We start from the raw sequence: 23,229 nt of genomic DNA on the forward strand, positions 1-23,229 counted from the left end.
TATCTCCGAAATCACCCAGCAAAGAGCGAATAGCTAGAGGAACAAAGTCTTTCATTCTGTTTAAAGGAATGTGTAATTCTAGATACCTCTATCTTCTATCTATTATCTCTATCTTCTATTATCTGTCTATATCATCTATCCATCTTCTATCATCTATCTATATCTATCATCTATCTATCTATATCTTCTATTATCTGTCTATATCATCTATCCATCTTCTATCATCTATATATATCATCTATCATCTATATATCTATATATCTATCATCTATCTATATCTTCTATCTATTATCTGTCTATATCATCTATCCATCTTCTATCATATATATATGTATATGTATATATGTGTGTGTGTGTGTGTGTGTGTATATATATATATATATATATATATATATAATATATATATATATATATATATATATATATATATATATATATAATCTATCTATCTATCTATCTATCTATCTATCTATCTATCTATCTATCTATCTATCTATCTATCTATATATATATATATATATATATATATATATATATATATATATATATATATATATAATATCCACCCATCCATCTAATCTATGTCAAAAGGAGGTGAAGATTTTAAAATAATTCATATTTTCAAAAACTTTGTTGGGGCGGAGGAGGGAAAAAAACCCCCAAAAGAACTACCTGTACAGTATTTGGTATATAAAGTAACAAAAATAATTGATCGATTGCAAATGATTTTTATTGATTTATTTATGACCAATTTTATTTCATCTCAGAGGAGACATTTTCTGCACCCTTAAACGTTTCCTTCCAGGCGACAGACGTGAATATAACGGACTTAAAATTGATTTCTTTTTAAAACAAAAACAAAGTGCATTGAGTTCAACTGGTCTTGGCAGGGCTGTTTTTGTTCACGAAATGTCTTCGTATAAATTAATAAAAGGCTAAAAGGCTAATACGACATTATTAGCTTTTTTTTTTAAAAAAGAAAGCAATGTACACGTTCATTTAAAAAATAAAAACCTCGACGTTCCACATTTCAAATTCAATTGAACGTGCGCAAATTCGGGATTTCAAAACCAACCGTAAAATTTACTTGCATTTATTATTATTATTATTATTTGCAAAAGGGAAGGTTTTTCTCGAATGCTCGGTTTCCTCTTTTCTCGCTTTACTTCTGCTTTCTAAAGCAAAATGCAAGGAAGTTAGAATTAAGCATTCTCTTCCCCCACAATGTACGTGTGTGTGTGAAAAGGGGGGGGGGGTATCATTTGGCAGGACTCCTTTAGATAAAAAATTATTAAAAGGAGCTTTAAACTACAATATCTAGGTTACATCTTTAAATAGCTGTTTTGAAGGAGCTTGACTTGCCCTGTAGCCAATTTGACGAAAAGACCAGGGCTCATTTATTCCAATTTGAAATGGCAACCAAGAACTTTTAACGTCCAGGTTACACAGACCGCTTCTTCAGGAAAGTTCCTGCGTGGCTCTAAAGCTTGCCTACTTTCCCGATGGAATAATAATAATAATAATTAAAAAGAGAGGTTTTGCTGAAGGAAACCAACGACATTTAAACCCCCGATTTCCCTTAAAACCCACACCCCCTCCTCCAGTGCAGATCATTCGCGGCGCCCCGTGTGGAAAGTTGGGAGTGAAGCTAAGCGAGGAAAACTTCATGGGGCTACTACGAGAAAGAAAAAAAAACGCCGCCATTTAAAGTCACAAAACTCCCCGAAGAAAACAAGCTTTGAGGAGCGGAGGCTGAGGAAAAACAAGGCGACTCAGCGGCGCGAGTCTCCCGAGCGCCGACGCAAAGTAGCCGGAGTTACGATTATTAGGTTTAAATATTCGCTGTGTGAATAAAGTCCGATGGTTTTTATTTACAATAAAGAGGCCGCACTCGGGGCTGGTAGCCGGGTCCCTTTTGGCGGGAAAGGCAGGGCGGCGCTAGGCCCGGGGTCTGTCCGTCGAGGCTCCCGGCCCCAACTTTCCTCAAGAAACACACCCGGGCAGGGGCAGCTCTGAGGGGGCGCCCGGTCTCCTCCTCCTCCTCCTTCTTTCTCTTCATTTCTGGTCGGGAAAAGCAACGGGGTCTGTGAAGCGCCGCCTCAGCGGGGCTCAGCTCGTCCTTTGGGCGGCCGCGCGGCGTCCCCCCACCCCCACCCCGCGCCGCCTAGGAGGAGGCCTCGTTCTCTGAGGCGTGGAGTAGGAGGCCGGCGCTGGGCCCGCCCGTCTTGTGCTTCTTGAGCAGCTGCGTGATCTTCTCGTCGTCCGAGTTGGGGTCCAGGGGCCGGTTGTAGTCGTCGTCCTCCTCCTCGTTCTCCGAGGCGCCTTTCAGCCGCTCCGTCTCCGAGTCCTGCTTCTTCTTGGCGGTCGCCATCTCGGCCGCGTGCTTCTTCCGCCACTTGGTCCGCCGGTTCTGGAACCAGACCTGGAAGGAGGAAAGAGATAGAGAGAGGGGAGGCCGATGAAAAGGAGAGCCGGACGGGCGGCGGGCCTGCTTGTCTGAGCCCCCGTTTCTGCCCGGCTCCCGGCTAGCCCTTTCGAAGGAGTGAATCCGGATCAGATCGGCCGCTTCCTCCTCCTCTCTGGTTCGCAAGGCCAAAGAAAGCCACAAGGGAATATGGGTTTCAAAGCCTCTGCGCTTTGGGAGGATTCGCACTCGGTGCTAAACGAGAGGAACATGGAGGCATTTTCACATCCTTCCAGAACAAGCAGGATTTCCCCTAAAAACCTGGTAACTTTAAGATCAGTGGACTTTTAACTCCCAGAGGCCCCCAGCCAGCATTTGGGGTGGAGGGAATTAGGGGAGTTGAAGTCCACACATCTTTAAAGTTGCCAAATTTCAAAACTTATTCCAGACCATAATCTGGTTGGTTTTACCTTGATGCAAAAACCCCAAGCTCCAATAATAAACAATTATTTCTGGGTGGACTTTTAACTCCCAGAAGCCCCCAGCCAGCATTTGGGGGTGGGGGGGATTAAAACTTGCCAAGTTTGATTTTTTTTTTTATTCCAGACCACAATCTGGTTGCTTTTACCTTCATGTAAAAACCCCAGGCACCGATAATACACAATTTCTAGTTGAATATGATATGAGACCCAGTTTGGTGTAGTGATTCAAGGTGCCAGGCTAGAAACTGGGAGACTGTGAGTTCTAGTCCTGTCTTAGGCACAAAAGCAGCTGGGTGATCTTGGGCCAGTCTCTTTCTCAGCCCCAGAAAGAAGACAATGGCAAACCTTGCTAAAGAAACTGCAGGGACTTCTGACAGTTGCCAGGAGTCAAGAATGGCTCTACAAAGGTGGCGTTGGAGGGATGGGAGAACACTGGAAAATTGCAGAGCTGTAGTCTAGATAGTAAAGGGGGGGGGGGGGACTCTGAAAGAAGTAATATCCCTATTGTTTATTTCCAGAAAACATGGATATTTCTTTGAAATTACCAAAGTCAAGCCCATTCTCTAAAGGAATTACACATGCCTACACTTGGTTTACAAGTGTACACTTGGTATATAAAATTGATGCACACACCTTTCAAAGAAAAAGCCTGATTTTAGACATTATTATAGCATCATGAATTTGTGTACATGCATTGAAAAGGAGGTCTTCATATCCTCCCAAGAAGGCACCAAGTCTCAAATGTAGCACATGTTTGTACCTCTTAACATACCCCAACTTTTCCTGGAATCACATAGCTTATCCCGAGAATGTGATAACTCTTGTGTTTTTCCAACTTGGCAACTTTAAGGCGTGTGGACTTCAGCTCCCAGAATTCCCCAGCCATTTGCCAAGTTTGAAAAACATTGTTGTAACTGCTTTGCAAGCATCTATGTACTGCATACTCCTCCAATTTGGACTGAGGGGACCCTGGAATTGGAATCTCCATAAGACACACCCTGGAAAATGTCTTCTGAATGTGGGTACACATACTGATTGCTTAGGACACATTAACAAAGGGGGACAAGTGAAAGTCTGGGTTAGTTCAAGGGGCTGGCCTGCCTGGCATACGGCCAAGTTATCTTTGGGATTGTTTCCTTCTGTGGACATCTTATCCACAGGGAGGTAAACATGAGGAGTTAATTCTACTTTGTTATAGGCCTCTATTAACAGAATCTTGCAAGGCTGAAAGTACAAATCGCCCATCATCTCTTTATTTTCTTAGGTTGGATTCTTTCTGAGTTTCCCTTTCTGCTTATTTTGCAGACGTTTTTCAGCATTTCTTCCCCTTGTTTGCCAAGGTCATTCCCACATACTATTGCAGGTCCAAATCATGTCTCCTCTCTCAAATGCCTTTTATCTGTGGGGATCTAGGAACTGAGGCCTTTCTATAGCTGTGTCTGCTTTGTGGAACAGCCTCTCCCCTGAGAGTCAGGGGGTCTCACCTTCCAAGGTGTTCTGAAGATCTGACTTCTCTCTCAGGTATTCGTTCAGGAGGGCAGGAGAGCCTAACAATTGTGGTTTTATGATGGTATTGTCATGGTGCTTATTGGTATGAGAAGGTTTTTAATTTGGGATATTGTGCTATTTGTTTATATCCTGCTAGCCATTCAAGTCTTAATTTTATAAAATGTGGGCAGCCATAAAAAACTTTTTTAAAAAAATAAATAAAATTGGCCTGCGCTCAGGCAGCCTGTCTTCTTCCTTTGTGCTAATTTTGAAGACTTCTCATAGTTGAATCATTGTGAAGTAATTGTGTCGTCTCCCCCCCCTCCTGTTATTGTAATGGAAAAATCTACTTTTAAATTATGTTGTCTATTTCACAGTCCCAGCTTTCCTGCCCAGGCATAATAGATATAAGAGATCAAATTCAGCTATGAAGGGTAAATTAAATTTAATGGTGGTAGTTGGGTTTGATATACAGTATAAACTAGTTTTAGAACTAGATTCCAAAGCTGGTTATTTCAGAGTTAATGTCATTGAGATTGACACAGTTTGCTCCAGACTGGCACTCCAAAAGGTTTGCTGTCCAAAAAATGCAATTTGCTGAAAAATTATCATGGGTGTGATCAGTGATGCCTGTGAAAAAGTTAGCATGATGGCTGCAATGGTTACAACTGAGGTTCATAAAAATAGACTGAGCTGTGATCAATTATTGTGGCCTCCATTCTAGAGGCTTTTTTTTAAAAACTATACCCAGAAGACAATTCTTTGTGTGGTAGTACATTTTTTTTGTTTGGTGGAAATGTTTATAAATACAAGACAAAAAGACTCTTCACCCCACTGACTTTATGATCTAGATCAGAGGTGTCAAATTCAAGGCCCAGGGGCCGGATCCAGCCCGTGGGGTGCTTAGATCTGGCCTGTGGGGCCGCCCTCGAAACAGCTAAGGATTGGCCCATCATGGCTCTGCCAGCGAAAACAGAGCTCAGGAGGGCTTTTTCTCTGGCAGAGCACTTGGACCACCACAGGCGCCCCTCCCCTGACACAAGTGGTGTTGAACTGGCCACTACCCCCTACCCCACCCTTATCCCCCCCCCCCAGGTCAAACACAACCCAGATGCTGCCCTCAATGAAATTGAGTTTGACATGCCTGATCTAGATCAATTTAACTGAAAAATTGACAGTCTCTGATCCCATCCCATAATTCTGTTGTTAGCAGTGTGGTTGAATCCAGACTTATCCATGCTTAAAGTAAACCTATCAGAACCAATAATAAACCATTTCTACCTAACATATCAATGATTCCATAAGTCTACTTCTAAATATGCTTAACTCTAGTTCATTATGAGTGGATGTGGCTTAACCATTCAGTAGATCCTACAAATTCAGTTTTAAGATCTGTTTGGCAACATTATTTTAGAATTGTTTTGGAGCCATGGTTTGTTTACACACACAAAAGAGAATGTCTTTTCTAAGATAGTGGTAGCTGCAACATCCTTTTTTCACTACACATACATTTATGACAGGCTCATGATAGGTTTTTCTCCTAGTACTGCTAAAAATTTAAACATAATCATTTCAAACATCCTCCTATGCAAAAACGAGGAAAAGTACAAAAGGAAAATTTGCATTTGCTTTCATTTTTCAGTGCACGCACAATAGGGCTTATCATACTTTTGCCTTCTGCACTAAACTCCACTCTGCATTATGGCAGTAACTAGTGTTAGTTCCTATGGCAATATAGATACTACTGTATATCATTGATATCCCCAGAGCAGTTATCCTGCATTTGACACTACAATTTTAATTGTGTGTTTATTTCATGCATGGGAAAATACACTCCTACATCTATTTTTTTCTCTCAATGTTAGGTGAATGACAATTTATGTCCCGGAACCAAGTGTCATGCCTTCATTGGCATCTATGTGATGATATCACATAACTGCCATCATGTTGGTGACGTTAAGGTTTACTGGCATATGGTACCATTTCATACGGTCCATTGATATGCTCATCTCCAATGTAATATACAATTGGATAACTTTTTCACTTTCTCTTGGGCCAATAAAAATAAAGTCAAACCTAGAAGTGTTCTTATGTTTCTTGACAATCATATGAAAGGGGTTTCCCTCCCCCAACTTCCAGTGTAGTTTACAAACTGTGAGAACTTCTTGGTAGTCCTCCATTCAAATATCACCCAAAAATAATTTGCTTGGTATTTTGAGATCAGTCACGTTGATTAGACACTTGACTGTTTAAATACAACTGTTTATATACAATCAAGTTGATGTCAACTCTTAGCAACCAGATAAATAGACTATCTCCAGGATGATCTGTCCCAAGGACAGGTCTCTTCCAGGGATGCACCATCACCCTGGAATTAAATCTTTCCATTGATTAAATACTACTAAGCTCCAAAATCTCAGAGGTCCTATTAAAACAATGGAGCTTGCTACTTCCAAAGGAATGTGATTGAACACTATGATTTCCACTCTTTTAATGCCAACAGATTGCTGTTAAATCAGTCCATCATATAGGATTATTTATATTCACCAAAATTATTTTTACATCCCCCTATTTAATTGACTATTCTCATTGCTACAGTTCACAGCAGTGAATGTATCAAGCCCATTATGCTCAAAAGAGCCTACTCCCAAGTAATTGGGTATATGAGTGCAATTAACCATTCATATTTGTCAGCCGGATTTCAATCATGCGAGTCTATCAACTATCAAAATGCAAATGAGCCATTAATAAGAGCGTGGCAGTAGAAGCTACTGTACTCTCACCACAAAGATTCACTTAAAAGTGCATATAATTGCTCTTCATATTAGCAACCCCTCTCAACCACTATTATCTTCTCTGAGAGCATCCTGACTACCACCACAAAGCTTTGGTGTAAGATTCCACTACTCAGCAGTCAAGAAAGCACATTTAGATATTGTGCCTTGAATCAATTGTAATTGTCTCTTCAAACCATGTCCTGTTCTTGAACCACCCCACATCATCACTAAGTAGTCGCATCTGACTAGGTCAGATATACCTGTAGGACAGTAGTAAGGACAGCCTTCTCTGTGCCATCCTAAACATCCCCTTCTTTGTTCAGTTCAAGGAAAGGATGAATTGCAAGGCTAAATTATGTCACACCCAACACGCAGGTTTTGGTTGTGATGCTAAGTATATTTGCTGAAGTAGAACTCCTTATCAAGCTGAAAGGACCCGTGTATTAACAAAAGCACACAGAATAAAACTTTACCTGGGCTGAGCTGCATTTGCATATATATTCATTCCCTGCAACTTGCTATCTCCCATTTTCCCAACCCTATGACTATCATTAAGTTTTGTACCTTATGATTCTTGATGAATATATCCTTTCTTTAAGTGCATTTGCACCAAAGACAAATTCCTTGTGTGTCCAATCACACTTGGCCAATACATAATTCTATTCTATTCTATTCACCCCTTCCACCAAAACTTCAGACAGTTATTGTCCATGCTGCCAAGTGGCTCTTTCCTGCACAAGGGTCTTTCAAATGGGTTCATTACAATGCCCATCGTCCACACATAATAGGAGAAGGGCATGCCAACTCAGTTAAGGGAGCACGTGGTTGGGTACACGCTGTTGTAAAGATTGAGTAGTAGCTGAGCCAAAGATTGAGTATTGGCTGAGCCTTGCCTGCATGGAATTCTGCATTGAAAGCGGGCAGAAAAAGATGAATTTGCCTTTCACCAATTTCAATACTTTCCCCACTCCTTGTATCTACCTTGTATCTTCCTGACATTTTGTCCTCTTTAACAGGATTGTGTGAATCAGTTTTTGTGTGAATCAGACAGTCCTGTGTAGACTGTTTCTAAAGGCTGCAGTCCTTTCGCCAGAAGGGAGACAGGGGTATTTACTTTGGGTTTCTACAGGGAAGGGCCCATCCAAAGGATGGGTTCAAGAGATCAACATAAGGTAGTAAAGAAGGGGTAAACCTCACCAGTTAAAAGACTAAGAATTATTTCAGTGCTTCGGGTTTCACCATACATTGCTATTGACATCAAGTGGGAGGGAGGGAGGGGGAGTGAAATGAAATTACATTTTCTTTGCAGCGAAAAGTGTGGGAGAGAGTATGCTTCAAAACCCAAAAGCCCCAGGAAGCTGAGCGAATCTCCCTTCTGCGCAGACACACAAACACACACACACACAAAAGTCTTGCATTATTAATCCCAATATAATTATGGAAATTAAAGCAGCCCCACTGTGTGGAGAATGGCAACAACAGCAGCCCGAACAGACTCGGTTAACTTTTTGCACACACTGCGGCTTTCGCCTTTCGATTCCTTCTTTTTTTTCCCCCCTCCCTGCTGCAACCCGTTCTTCTTTCCTTTCTTCTTTCTCTCCTTCCTGCTCTCTTCCCTGCCTCTGATTCGAGGAACCCCCCCCCCCCTCGCCATTTTTCCTCCCGCTTTCCTTCCCTGATCTCTGGACGCATCTTCTTCTATTTATTCTTGCTTCCTCACCTCGGAGTCAATTGAAAGTGGAAGCCTCGCGTTGGTTAAGTCAAAAGTGCCAGATGGCCGGAGGGGGGAAGACCAGACAAGCAGAACGGGATGGAAACAAACAAGTTGCTACTCTCCTTCCCGCCCCCATCCTTATGCCTTCGAAATTAGATGAATACATTTGCACACTATAAAGTCAACCGGTTGCATTCGCACTCCGCGCTAAATAAACCGGCGCGCGCTTTGTTGCAATTTGCTTCCCCCCCCCCCCCCCCTGCTTTGAGCCTCGACCGTTTATTCAGGGTTAAGCAACGGTTTAAGGCGATGCAGGGAGACAGCCCTTGTTTTCCATTTTAGGACAAACGGCATCCAATATCAGTGAGTCTAATGCAACTTTAGAGGCTGCTTGAAGCTAGAAGCGATGCTGTTTACTCGGGAGGAAACCCAGTAGAAGGAAAAGCTATTTATTGTCCGGAAGAAACGCATAAAACCGGAGACTTGGAGCAGAAAACCATATCGAATATAACGAGGCTCTGTTCCAAATAGACATACGCTGTGTTTTTGCGTTTTATTTTTACACGTCCTTTTTGGGGGGTTTAATTTGTTATTTCTTCATGTATTATTACAGGCCAGCTCCATGTATTCTTATACCGCAGGATAAAGATAAATTCAGAAAACAGTATTTATTGTTGAAAGACAAAAACTTGCTACCGGCAGTGGAGGAGGGCCAAATTTTATTTCTGAAGATTATTTTTTTTAAAAAAAAAAAATTAGAACCAAATCAGGGCTGACTGCGCTTCATTCTTGCTGAAATCAAGGCGGCGTAAATAAGCTCAGCGCCAAACTTTTTCGGAGCTGGTTTGAGATCGGGTGGAAAGTGTTGAACAAATGTCAAGACAAGACTAAAGTTTCCTGCTCCTTGGTAAACCTCCTTCACTGCGACGGGACTTACTCCGAGTAAACAGAGCCCCGTCTAACAAAAAGCGTAGCGTTTTCCGCTTTGGTGGACTTAAGAAACAAAACACACATGAAACCTTCGTTTCCCATTCTGGACCAGACGGTTTTGTTCAAACGTGGGGCAAATTAACATCTGATTCACAATGCACCCTTTAAAAAAAAAAAATACCCCCACCTCCTCAAACACACTGCACTAAATGGCGAGGCATGTTGCTATCGGTGGAAAAGGCAGTCATTTATTCAAAGCCTTTCCCACATATTTGCAGTGACAAATGAGGGTCTCTGGATAACTTTTGGAATAAAATGACAATTTGTAAAAAGGGAGGTTTTCCCTCCCCTCCTGTCCCCTCCCCTCCCCCCACTTCATCCATTTGAATACCCAGAAAGAAACAGCGTGTAAAAAGATTCATTGGTTTCATGAATGGATGGATGGATGGAAGGAAGGAAGGAGAAAGAAAGAGAAAGAGGGAGAGAAAGAGAAAAGAAAGAGAGAGAGAGAAAGAAAGAGAGAAAGAAAGAAAGAAAGAAAGAGAGAGAGAGAGAGGGAAAGAGAGAAAGAAAGAGAGAAAGAAAGAAAGAGAGAAAGAAAGAAAGAAAGAAAAGATGCGCTATTCTTATAACATTCCCAGTTGCTCCATCAGACAAGATTTCATTTTCTGCTGAAACCAATTCAAGGAACTGAGCAACCACCAAATTAGGTCGACCTCTATGCTTCATTGAATTCTTCTCACCCAGAGAAAAGGTCCTTCTTGTTCAAACAGTTACAAGGCTCTTGCAAGAGTTCCCACGTGCAAAACGAAAACCCCCACAAGCAGAAGTACCTAATCCAAAGAGCCCCATTTGCACTTTTATGCTCAGTACAATCCTACCAGGAAGATCGGCTCTCTGACTTACTATCTGAAAAGTGAGTATATGATCAGAACTGGTTTTTTTTTTTTATAAAGTATAGAAACAGGTGAACGGACAGAGATCTGGACTTGTTAAGCTTTATTTTCTATCCCTCCAATTTGCATCTATTTCCCACAGCTACCTAGAAGTTTTTTTTTTAAATGATTCCCTCCAAATAAATGGAAAAAAAAAATTTAATTCGCAACTTTCCAGTGCGAACCTATATTGGTCTGCTCAGAAATGATTCCATTGTACCGTATACTTATATATATTCACATGAATATACAGGAGAGCGGCTATAACAGTCTATGTTTTATACAGACCTATAAAGGAATTATAAAGGGGGAGGGGAAATGACTAGTTAGGTTTAGCTCCTCCCTGGAGTCAATGTAAGGTAAAGTTTAGCCCTGGAGTTGCCCACCCAGAAATAAAAATTTGTGATGAGTTTGATAAGATTCATTTCCACATATGGAAAACACAACAGGAAATGTTCTTCCAAAAATGTCTGAATTTGCTACACAGTGTGTGTGTGTGTGTGTGTGTGTGAGAGAGAGAGAGAGAGAGAGAGAGAGAGAGGAGAGGGAGAGAGAGAGAGAGAGAGAGAGAGAGATGCATGCCCATAATTGTACAGAAAAGTTGGCTTTAATTCTGCTTTTGTGAAATCCCAGCAGTATGAATGAACAATTGAAACAATAACAAACCTTGAAGCACACTGAGTTATAGAATCCCCCCCCCCCACTACTAGCAAGGAAAATAATGGTTTCCAAGGGCATCTTAAAACGGTTCTATTTATCATGACTTCAGCTTTAAGGAAGTAGAATGTTCTTGCTCAACTATAAGGTGGGTGGGTTTTAATCCACCAACCTTTAGGCTTTACTGGATTCAAATACATTTATCTTCCTGTGCAACAGATGGGGGATTCTAAAGGCATTGAACGGGTGAGAAGAGTTAGGTCTTGAATGCAGAGACACATTGCCAAATACACTACTCTAATAATGCACAAGTTGGGCCTCTGGCAGAGTTGGCCTTGCCGGTCCCAGTTCACAAGACAACCCAGTTCACAAGTCACAAGAAGTGGGTCCCCTTCAAGGTTGGGAGATGGTAGCAATAGCAATAGTTAGACTTATATACCGCTTCATAGAGCTTTCAGCCCTCTCTAAGCGGTTTACAGAGTCAGCATATTGCCCCCAACAACAATCCGGGTCCTCATTTTACCCACCTCAGAAGGATGGAAGGCTGAGTCAACCTTGAGCCTGGTGGGATTTGAACAGCCGAACTGCTGAACTGCAGTTGGTGGGGAGCATCTACATAGAGAAGGGAGACCACCCAAGCAATGGCTGAGCCTTTGAAGGGATCGAATAGAGTGGGTACTTTTCATCCCAGACACCACAAGAATCAATTAAAGCACAATTCCAATTTTTACTTAGGCTTGTTCCAGTTCTGACGTATTGACTTCAATGGGCCAGTAGAGAGAGAGAGAGAGAATGAGAAAGAATCCAGTCTGGGAACGCTGGGCAGAGGACTTAAATGTGCTAGATCTTCTCAACTTTTTAAAAGGCCTAGAAGATCTTAGGATTGCCCTAGATATGTGGGGGTGCATAGGATTGGAGGGTCACTCGTTTACACCTGCACCTAATTAGTGCCGCAAAATAGTTCTATTTACACACCCAGATACCCTTCTGGAATTTACTTTTAACACCGTGATATTTTTAAAGCTGCCCTAAGCTCCTTACCCTCTTTTACTTGACAATGGGGCCGAGTTTACCAGAGGGTTAGTAAATGCCTTCAATCTTCGTTTAACCAGTCTTGCAGATTTTGAACGTACTTTAGTTCATCAACACAGATCCATAAAGCTATTTACCAGCCATTCGTTCTCACAACGCTTGAATCCCGTTGATTCAAACCTGGACAGAAGGAACGGTCAGGTGTGTGTGTGTGTCTGTGTGTGTGTGTGTCTGTGTGTGTTTGTGGGGGTGGGGAACTCTTTAGTATATTATTCCTTTTCCCATTAATTTCGAGACAGTTTGGGGAAGTGAGTTAAAAACAGGAAGAGCTGAATAGCGAGTATATAGCGAGTATATATATTCAGCTATTCATATATATGAATAGCTGAATATATATACTCGCTATTTTGCCTAAGGTGTTTTGTACAAGAAATCACGAACGGGACTTTAAATTTTCTTTATCACGAACCCCCGATTCGACAAGAGCGCGGTCCCCTTTGGTTTTTGCCCCAGGACTAAAGGGCGCCCAACTCCCCCGGTTTGTGAACGGCCATAAGCCACCTTGGCTGCCCGGGCCGTCGTCTGAATCGGGACCATCTCTTTTTCTTTCTTTCTTTCTTTCTTTTTTTTGCCTTGCCCGCAACAACCGCTCACCTTGACTTGACTCTCCGTCATTCCCAGCGAATAGGCGAGCCTCGCCCTCTCCGGCCCAGCTAAGTACTTGGTTTGCTCAAAAGTTTTTTCCAAAGCAAAGATCTGTTGGCCGGAAAACGTCGGCCTCGTGTGTTTCCTTTTGCCGTCTTTATCCAGTAAAATGGAGCCTTGATCTAAGGGGATGGGGAGAAAGGAAAAAAGGGAGGGAAATGCCACGTAAGGGACATAATAGAAGTCGGAGATACCGCACAGAGTTCGCACAGAATCTCTCAAAGGGTAAGAAAAATGATGTATATATTCCGCCCAGCGCTGCGTTTGCTCAACGGGAAAAAAGGGAAATTTCAGCATTACTCGGAAATTGTAGCAACCGGCGCCGTTTGTGAAACAGCAGTGACGGGTTTGGGGCCTCGCTTCTTGGCTGGACCAAGAGCCGCTTCAACTCGTCTGGTCTGGGGAGCAAAACAACAACAAGAGCAACCACAAAACACACACACACACACACACACACACACACACACACAAACGAAAACAGAAGATATCCGGAAACACCTTTTCCGAGTAACAAGTTCGCAAGAGTTGGAAAAAGCGCTACTAGAAACCTCCTGTTTTTGTTTTTGGCATTCAGGGTTTGAGAAGTTGGAGATTAAAAAAAAAAATACATTACACGGCTAGATTAAGGACATAAGGCAGGGAACTAAGGCAGGGAACGAAGGAAGGGGAAGGGAAAGGAAATGAAAGGAAGGAGAAAGGGAGGAAAGGAAAAGGAGGAGAAAGGGAGGAGAGGAGAGGAAAGGAAGGAGAAAGGGAGGAAATGAAAGGAAGGAGAAGAGGAAGAGAGGAGAGGAAAGGAAAGGAAGGAGGAGGGAAGGAAATGAAAGGAAGGAGAAGGAGAGGAAAAGAAAGGAAAGGAAGGAGGAGGTGAAGAGAGGAAAGGAAAGGAAGGAGAAGGAGAGGAAATGAAAGAAAAGGAAAAGAAAGGAAAGGAAAGGAAAAATGATCTACCTATACTGAAGACAGAGCCAGATCCATTACTAGCATTTGGCACCTCGACTGAAACGGACGTCTAAATTCCAACTGAAAGTTCTTTTGCTCGAGGCAAAGAAGATATTGAACTGGGGGTCTCTTTTCCCCTTCAACTGCCCCCCCCAAGATAAAGGCTTTTAAAAAGGAAGCGAGAACAAAAGTGCCACGGGGCCGGCCTTCTTAGCAAGCCGCCGTAACCAAGTTCACTCAAGAATGAACCCCATGAATTTCAAAGAAGCTGCCTTCCGAGCGGGGCTCCCGCTCTCCCACGGAAGGGACGGGGCTGCCGGGTTCGGTGCGTCGTCCCCTCTCCCCTTGGATATGCTTTCGTGGGGCGCGGGTGCGTGGGAAAGCGGGGTATAAACCTCTCGAACCTCAGTAGCCAAAAAAGGACCAATTTGTTTTTCTCCAAGTGTGGGTGGAAGAGTTTGGGACTTGAGACTGGCTCTTTTGGGCAAGAGGAAAAGAAGCTGAGCTTAAGAAACGACAAGGGAGAATTGGGCCGGCCTCCCCCGGGCAAGGGTTGGCCGAGAAGCCGCAAGAATCGAGGGAGCAGCTCCGTGGCTAAATAAAGCATCAGCCCCAGGAGTTTCCCAGGGGGCTCAAAGAAAAAAGCAAGAGGGGAAATAGGAGGGTTTTTTTCCGGGTCTAGCGCCCAACTTTAAAAGACGCGATTCTTTGGAAGCGCCTTGTCCCCCAGTTGCTCTCACGTGTGAATGAGCGACTCGGAGGTTCACTTGGCAGAGCGCCTCTTTCTTTTCGCGAGGTTTGCCACGCTTCTTCCCTGAAGGGTTGGGCGCTACTCAAAGCAGAGACTCTTCCCCGCCTAGGGTGGCTGGGACTACAACTCCCATTCAAACCCCCTTCAATAACGCAACCCATCCGGAGAGAGGGCAGCAGGTCAAAGCCAGAGGAGGGCAAAGGCTCTAGAGCGAATGCCAGTCCTGGATTGCCGGCCTGGGCGCCTCAGACAGCCCCGCTTTCAACTTGGAAACAAGCAAAAGTAGCACAGGGCGGAGAGTGCGATGCGGCTGCCCTCCAGCGGTGGGGCAGGGAACTCCCACTAGCTCCCCGGCAGACCAGGGCAAGGAATTGTGGGAAATGTGGTCCAAAGCAGCTGGAGGGCACCAGTCCTCTACGGCAGGGGCCTCTCGCCTTGACCACTTTAAGCCTAGCGGACTTCAACTCCCAGAATTCCCCAGCCAGCAATTGCTGGCTGAGTTGAAGTCGGCCAGGCTTAAAGCGGCCAAGGTAGGAGACCCCTGCTCTACGGGGTTCGGAAAGGGAGGGGATGCAAGTGGGGAAGAGAGAGACTCACGACCTCCCTATCCAGCCCAGGTTCTTCGGACCAGGGAATAGGATTTGGTAAGGAAGGCACAGCTGGGCAGAAGAGCAGATGTGGGGTAGGGGGTCCATTGTCCAATGAGAGCAGCAAAAGTAGAACCTGAGGGGGCGGGCTTCTTCCCCACAGAATTGGGGTAGCACAATCATGAATCGTGGGGTGGGGGGAGAGACGCACCTCGACGCCATCGGCCTTATACAGCCTGGAGGTTTAAAAAAATAGGCAAGAACCGACCGAAGCAAGAGCCGGTTAAAGCGGTTCAGCCTTCCTGTGCTGGAGCTCTCAGCCTTCTCAGCCAGGAGACGGGCCTTGCGGCGCTCTCCCGTCCCGAAAGGCACCCAGATTTGACGGCCAAGGCTTGGAAAGCCAGGGAGGGAAGGAGGCTGGGGGCTTGAGGGCCGCGCCGGAGTGATACTTACGGGGCGAGCAGGCGAGGCGGGCGTCCCTCCAAGGGGGGCTCTGCATGACCCCCGGCCAGAAGATGGGCGTCCTGCCGGGTAGTTCGGCCAAAGGCTTGGGGTACCTCCCCACGGCGGCTACGGCGGCTGCAGCGGCGCTGGGGCTGAAGTAGAGGCCCGGGGGCGGCGGGGGCGGCGGGCTGAGGCTGCTGAAACGGGGCAGGCCCGCCAGGAGCCCGGCGGCCGGCGAGGCGGAGGAGGAAGAGGAGGAGGAGGAGGAGGCGGCGGCCAGAAGCGGCATGGACGGCCGGCTCAAGATGTCGTTGATGCCGTGCGGGGTGGCGGCCGAGTGCTGCTGCGGGGGCGAGCCCAGCGCCGACAGAGCCCCCGCGCCGTGAGCCTTGAGCCCGGTGGGCGAGCCTAGCGGAGGGGAAGGCGAGGCGGACGCCGAGGAGGAGGAAGAGGAGGAAGACGACGAGGAAGGAGCCGAGGAGAGGGAGGAAAGTCCGCTGGCTGCAGAAGCGGCCGGGGGCGGCAGCTGGTAGGCGGCGGCGGCGGCGGCTGAGTAGAGCGGCGTCTTCATCTCGGCCATGCTGTGCAGGGCGGCCAGCGGCGGGCTGCTGAGCAGGAAGGCGCTCTGCCGGGGGGTGCCATCCATCGGCCCCACCGCCAGCATCCCCGGGACGGGAAGCCGGGCAGGGCGGCTGGAGCCCACGGGGTCTTCCCTCTTCGGAGAATCAGCCGAGCCTTCTTTGGACGGGGAGAAGCGGGTTTCTCCTGCGGACTAGACGCGAAGGGAGGTTTCCCCCCCCAAAAAGGGGCAGAGATGGGGGGTGAGGGGGATATAGGAAAGTGGGGTGGGAGTCAATTGGGGGAGAGGTATGTATTCTGCTGGGGGGGGGTGCTGAGCTGTCGGAGGATGGAGGGAGGGAGGGAGAGAGGGAGGGAGAGACTAAGTGGATTTAGGAGGCCAGCATTAAAAGGGAAAGTGGTATATACTTTCCAGGCTTGGGGGGGGGGGGAGAGAAAGCGCCCAGTTTCTCCTTGGCTTCTCTCAGACTGAAGCAGAGGCGTCGGGATATAAAAGGCCCGCCTGCCTGGAGTTTAAGGAACGTGGGAAGGACTTGGGGAAGGGCGCCGTTCCCAGCCGAGACGGTGTCGCGCAGGGCTGGAGAAGCGAGTCGGCCTCTTCTGGCTCAGGGATGCCTTTCCAAAGCCTCTCTTTATATGGGAAAAAGCGAGGATCGAAACCGGGAAAGGATCCTGAAAGGGTTGGAAGCGGGTCGGGAGAGAGGAGAAAGGATTCTTCGGGCGGTCCTTAGAGGGAGGCACTAGTCCGGGAGTGTGCCCCCCCCCAAATAAAGCGGGGGAAACTTCTCCAAACTTTGGCCGGCTGCCCTCAAAGAAGTGGAGCACCGGAGGGGCGGGAATTGTTCGTGGTGGGATCCGAGCTTCCAGGCGAAGCCTGCCGGCGGGAATCAAAGGACGGCGGGAAGAGTCAAACCCGCCCTGCGGCTTCCTTCTTACGGGCTCTTCTCTGGCCCCTTTCTGGTCGAAGGGCGGGTCGGCCGGCCCTCTCCCTCGCCAGCCGCTCGGCCAACGGGCGCCAGAGCCAAATTCCCCGGGAAGCAAAACCGCCTTCACCCGGCGCGGCAAGAAGGAAGCGGGCTGGCGGATGGAGCGCGTCAATCAGCCCCGTCGAAGGCTCCGAGCCTCGGGCGGACGAGCTCTGCTCGGCTCCGCTTCCCTCCTCCGCGGCTGGAGAGATCCTTCTCGGATTCTGGGAGATCCTGCGCTCCTTCCGGACGCGATCGCTGGATCCCAAGAGAGAAAGCGGTGCCGCCTCTTCCTTCAGTTCTGGTTTGACGGGTCGCCTGCGGAGAAAATCTCCCCGACCTTCGGACATGTAGAAAAATGTCTCCTCTTTTTTTTCCTCTTCCTCCTTCTTCTTTTTCTTCCCCCCCCTTCCTCAAGGCGGGCCGGGCGCTCCCTCTGCGGCTGGCTGGGCAGATCCTCCCTTTTTTCCCCTCTTCGGTTTGGCTCTTCGCTATTTTCCCCCGCTTTCCCTTTTTTTTTGTGTGGGGGGGGGCGATCGCGCCGCTCACCTTTCCGCCGCCTTCCTTGGCTCCTGCGGGGCGTCTTTGCCTTCGTGGCGCGCTCTTGCCGCGGCTCGCCTTCCTCTGACAGATCCCAAACAACCACTCAGAGGTAATAAAACATTTTTCAATCCCCCCCTTCCCTTCCCGCCCCGTCTCCTTTGGCTATTGGGAGAGGGAGACGGCTGGGGGGGGGGATGGGAGAGGGGGAAGGGGAGAGGGGGAAGGGGGGGAGAGAGAGAACTTTGGGGAGGTGTCAATAAAACAGCAGAGGGTGGGACGGAGCCGGACCCCAGCCTCCTATTGGCCCTGCCTTTTCGGTGGGGGGGGGGACGTGGAGCCAGAAGAAAAAGACGAGGCGACGCAGAAAGCCGAGCCGGCATCTCCGGCTCCCCCACTGCCCACCCCTCCCTTAAAGCCAAGGGGTGGGTCCGGCCCAGACCCCTTATTTGCATACAGAGCGCGCCAAGAAACTGCAGCAGACTTGGGGGGACGACTCGGAGCGGGTTGGAGGGAGGGAGAGGGGATCGGCCCCGAAATCGAAGTCTTTGCGGTGAAAACCGAAATCGGAGTCGCTCCTAACAGTCTATTTCCCCCCCTCTTTTTTTGTTTATTTTTTCCTCCCCCCACCTTCCTGCCAATGAGACCTCAAAGTCGCCGGCTGGCCGAAAGACTGATCCCACCAGTGGTGTATTAAACACCAAGCAGACTAAGCACGTGCTTAGGGCAGCAGGCCCACCCAAGGGGCACCCAAAGTTGAGAAAGAAAGAAAAAGATTTGTCAGTTCTTAGGGCACCCGCGAGTCTTAATTCGCCACTGGATCCCACCCTTGGTCTCCGATTCCAGTCCCCATCATCATCCCCAACCCACCCGCTCTCTGCAGCCCAAGAGGAGAGCAGGGCTGGCGAAGGCGTCCTATGGAACTTTCCTTGACGCTCGGGGGAAAAAATACCGACTCGACGAACGCGCTGCTGTTGCTAAACTTAGAGATGTTCGACGCTTCTCCCCCCCCCTCCCTCCCGCCCGCCCACCGCTCCGCCCGCGCCGTTAGCTACCTTGCGCGCCGGCCAGGCGATGAAGCTGTTCCTCCCCCCCCCACAACGCCTTCTGACCGGAGTTTCCCTCCCCCTTCCTCTCCCCCTTTCCCCCTCCTCCCCTTCTCCTCTCGGCCGTTTCGCCATTGCTCCGTGGAAGCCGCTTATGTATGCGCGCGCCTTTCGATCGCAACAAGGCGGCTTTCTCACTCCGCGTTAAACAGGGTTCGGTCCCGGGCATCAGCCTGCAGACGTTTTCAAGGCAGATATATTTTTATTCAGCTTTTGGTTTTATTAAGCAAAACCTGCCCTGGCATCACCAGGTCCCCCCCCCCCGGCGTCTCACTCTCTCTCTTCTCCTCTCCCTATTCCCGCGACCCTCTGATTTCCTTCGAAAGACAAGATTTGGGAGACTCGAAAACAGCCCCGACGAAGTTTGCTTTTCAAATCGAAACGCCGGGCGGCCCGAGACCTCGCTCCTAAAGAGGGGTGGGGGGCGTCCCTTTCCCGAAACGCGTTTCGCTTCCCGTTTCTAGAACCCGTAGATGGAAGAGGTCCCCAAGGGAGGGGCCAGGACCCGGACCTGCAGAATAGAAGACACCGAGAGAGCCTTAGAACGTCTCTAAGTCAATAGCTCGAAGCCCTTCCCCGGTGCCCAACGAGCGGCGGCTAGAGTACATCAAGCGGTCTACAAAGGCAAGCGGGCTTCGCGTCTTGCAAGCGCTGAGGCTGGAAGGTGTTTGGAGAAGAACGGGGACGCCGGGCGAACCCGAGAGAGCTGAACTGTTGGCCGCTCTTATCCGTTGTTGGATTTGAAGCTTTAAAAAAAATATATGCGTCGCCGTTAGGGAAAGCAAATCGCCCCCATCAAAAAAAGCGTTAGACAATAGAACCTAGCTAGATCGCGTTTTGCCCTTTCTCTTTTTTTATTTCCAATTCTTTTAAGCTTCTTCGCTGACAATACCGTGTTAATCGCAGTTGCTTTTAATGACATCATCTAGACATCTAGATGTCCTGACTTGCTTTGAAATAATACAGTGTATCGTAATATACAATATTGCAGAAAAAGGAAAGAAAGAACAGAAGGGATGGGGGGCTTTCCTATTATAGACTTTGGGAGGGAAGAAAAAAATGACTTTATCGGATCCTTTGTTCCCCCGCTAGAAGCTCAATTAAATTAAATTAATAAACCTGACTCTTGATTAACCGAAGATACTTCTTTTGTTCTCTTTCTCCCTGCAACAGTTCCGGCCAAAGGCGAAGGGACTTCCAAGCGGGTGCTTGGGTTGGTGCCATTGACAACCTTGGATTGCTCAATTAACCCTTTATTCTGAACCTGGTTATAATTCTGAACCCTAAGCACAAGGGGCCAAATACTGGGGTTCGTGCAAAGCTTTGGATCGAAATGTGGGCATTCCTCGGATAGTCTCCAATCAAGCCTTTGAGACCCTTTACACACGTTAGGTTTCATAATCTGGGGGCAGTGGCGGATTAAGGCTCACTGGTTGCCCTAAACACTGACAAATCTTGGTGCCCCTCCTTTGTATATACTGTACAAATCTTCATTGGGCTTCTTTCTTTCTTTCTTTCTTTCTTTCTTTCTTTCTTTCTTTCTTTCTTTCTTTCTTTCTCAACTTTGTGGTGTCCCCTTTAGGCCTGGTGTCCCAAGCAAGGGCTCAGTCTGCTTAATGGTTAATACACCACTGCCTGGGGACCATCCCTTGGAGACATCCTAAAATGGTGATTTTTCGACAGACTCATTGCAGCTGGGGCCTGGCTTCCCTTGGCAAACGGAGAAAATGTAACTCCGCAGCCCCATTGATATCTGGGCCAAGAGAGTCCCGTCACCTACAAAATAACTGGTTAAATAAACTGAAAAGAAAAAAAGCATTCCTTTAAAATATCTGCCCTAAACCCTTTTCCTAAGCGAATTTATTTGCCCCAATTTCATTCATTTATATCTGAACTTTTCTGTTAAATGTTTGGAGCTCGCTGTGCAACCTTTCCTAACTTAACCATCTCCGGGTATCATTAGACTACAATCCCCGAAGTCCACACTGGCTGAGAGTTCTGGAAATTGTAGTTCCAGGCAGAATATATAAACCACTTGATGTTTGTTTGAGGCTTACCCTACTTTGGTATTTCATAAATCTTGTGGTTAAACAAACCCGCGCTTGTTTAGTGTGTTGAATGAACAAGGTCACGGTAAACTCCTAAATCTCACCCCAAAAATCCCCCCACCAAGGTCGACAGATTGTCGCCTTCCACTGCATGCCCCTAACAAAGCAATGGGAAGAGGCTGTGGAGAGAGAGAGAGTGGGAAAGCCAGCCATTGCCTTCAACACTTTTGGAGTTAAACGCATTGTGTGAACGTAGCCAACCACCTTTCAGCCTGGCCGGTTGGTAGGGGGTGGGTGGCAGGAATCAGTCCATCTGCTTATTTAAGAAGTCCGCCTCGCAGGGCAAAACTATTAAATTGAGTACAAGGAAACCAGGGTTAAGTTAAGGGCGGAAAAGCTCATTCGTCCCGAGACTGCAATCTCAAACTCTCCTAAACTGGCATTCGTTGCTTTGGGTTGCACGGCAAGCAGAAATCATTGGGGAGGGGGGGGGGCATTTCTTTTTGTTGCGGCACCTCCCACGCCGAAAGAAAAACGAAACCTGTGGAATACCTGTCTTATTTATTTTTTAAATAAAACCCTGCAGAATTAAGTTAGGCAATTGATCCCACGCTAAGGACTTGGTGGTGCGTGGATCGTTGCTCTCTCCGCGGCGTTTCGCCGCTTTCTCTGATCTAGCCAGGAATCATGGAAGCACTCTCGAGTCCCGAGGCTTCTGGGTTTCTTGGCCCGGGGCAAAGCAGCCTGCGGGAGACGAGTTGCTAACCCGCGAACCTCCTAGAGGCGGCGGCAGCAGCGCGCAGGATCAGCTGGGTTTGAACGCCAAGCGAAATTAGGATTCCGGGTCCCTTGGCAGCTTCTAGCAATCTTGTGGTAGGCCGGGAAGACGCTCCCCGACTCCGTCCGCACCCGCCACTCTCTCTGCTTCGGCCCCAAGGCGCTTTTATTGCAACCTTTATTCAAACACCGCCAGGGGGGTGGGAAGGTTGGAAGGGTGGTTTGGATTCCAACAGAGGCCGCGATAATTTTCTCAGAGATAAGAGGGGTTGCGCAGCTTTATCTTATTAGGAACAGTTTAGGATCACAGCGTAGGGTTGCTATATTACGCCTCCACCTCACTTCCTTACTTCCCTTCTCTTTCCTCCTTCCCTCCTTTTTTTCTTTTTTCTTCCCTTCCTTCCTTTCCTTTCTTTGTTTTCTTCCTTCCTTCCTTCCCTTTCTCCCTCTTTTCCTTCAATTCTTTCTTTCTTTTCTTCATTTCCTTCCTTTCTTTCTTCTCATCCTTCTCCGTTTCGGAAACATTGCTTTGAATTTTCCCCTGAAAATTAACCCAATAAGTACCCGGCGATCATTTAATAACACCCTGCCTCCTTTTGCTCCCCCCCTCTGACCCCAACCTTGAACCCCCTCAAATATATATAACTACAAATGCCCATCGATTCTTTATCGGATGCTGGGCATTATACAAGCTAAGGTACCCAGAGGCCAGGAGGCTGCGTTTATCCTTTTTGCAGTCAGTCTGCGGGACCCTGATTGTTGTTGTTGTTATCATCATCCTCAGCTTCCTGATAAATATTGCGGTCAAAGGGGAACCCAGTTCAGAAGGCTGGCCGCCCCTCGATCTCCAAATTCTCCGCGACTTCGAAAGGTTTGGAAAAAATCTCCCTTTCTGGGCCCGAAAGAAAGACCCCCTCCAACGCTTCGTCACCGACCCGACCTCAAAGTCCCGAAATGAAACAGGTCTGGCCCGCTTCAGTGCATCTACTACAAGCTCTTTCTCACGGCGCCGGAGGCGATTTGCTGGTTTGACAGCCAACTCCTAGGGCGGAACGAGCGGGAAGCAGCTGTAGGAGAGTCGAGTCCTGAGGTTGCTAGCAGCTGGGAATGGCTCGGCGGGTTTTCCAAGAGGCGGCTGGCCGTTTGCACATGAAGGCGACTGATTAGCATTTTAATCGGCGAGGGGGAAATGAATTTGCTTCGGGTGGGGCGGGAGGGAGGGAGAAGGCTTGGAACCTGGCATCTGAAAAATATGATATAAAAGCTGATGAAAGGGGGGGGGAGAGGGCAAGTTTGCACAAAATCCTTGTCTAAGAGACGTCTAGTTTGTAGTTTAGAACAGGGATGTCCAACCTTGGCAACTTTA

General features: G+C 47.4%; 1 protein-coding gene across 1 annotated transcript; it reads right to left on the reverse strand.

The window, feature by feature from the left end:
• Positions 1 to 772: 772 nt before the first annotated feature.
• Positions 773 to 16,512, reverse strand: NKX6-1 (NK6 homeobox 1). The gene is made up of 3 exons (XM_032224486.1): positions 15,858 to 16,512; positions 13,074 to 13,246; positions 773 to 2,422 (listed from the first exon to the last, which is right to left on the reverse strand). Exons 1-3 carry the CDS (start codon positions 16,510 to 16,512, stop codon positions 2,165 to 2,167), a joined length of 1,086 nt encoding a protein of 361 aa, XP_032080377.1. The 3' UTR covers positions 773 to 2,164.
• Between the last annotated feature and the right edge of the window lie 6,717 nt (positions 16,513 to 23,229).

Source organism: Thamnophis elegans, chromosome 9 (assembly GCF_009769535.1).
Source record: "Thamnophis elegans isolate rThaEle1 chromosome 9, rThaEle1.pri, whole genome shotgun sequence".
Classification (NCBI taxonomy): Eukaryota; Metazoa; Chordata; class Lepidosauria; order Squamata; family Colubridae; genus Thamnophis; species Thamnophis elegans.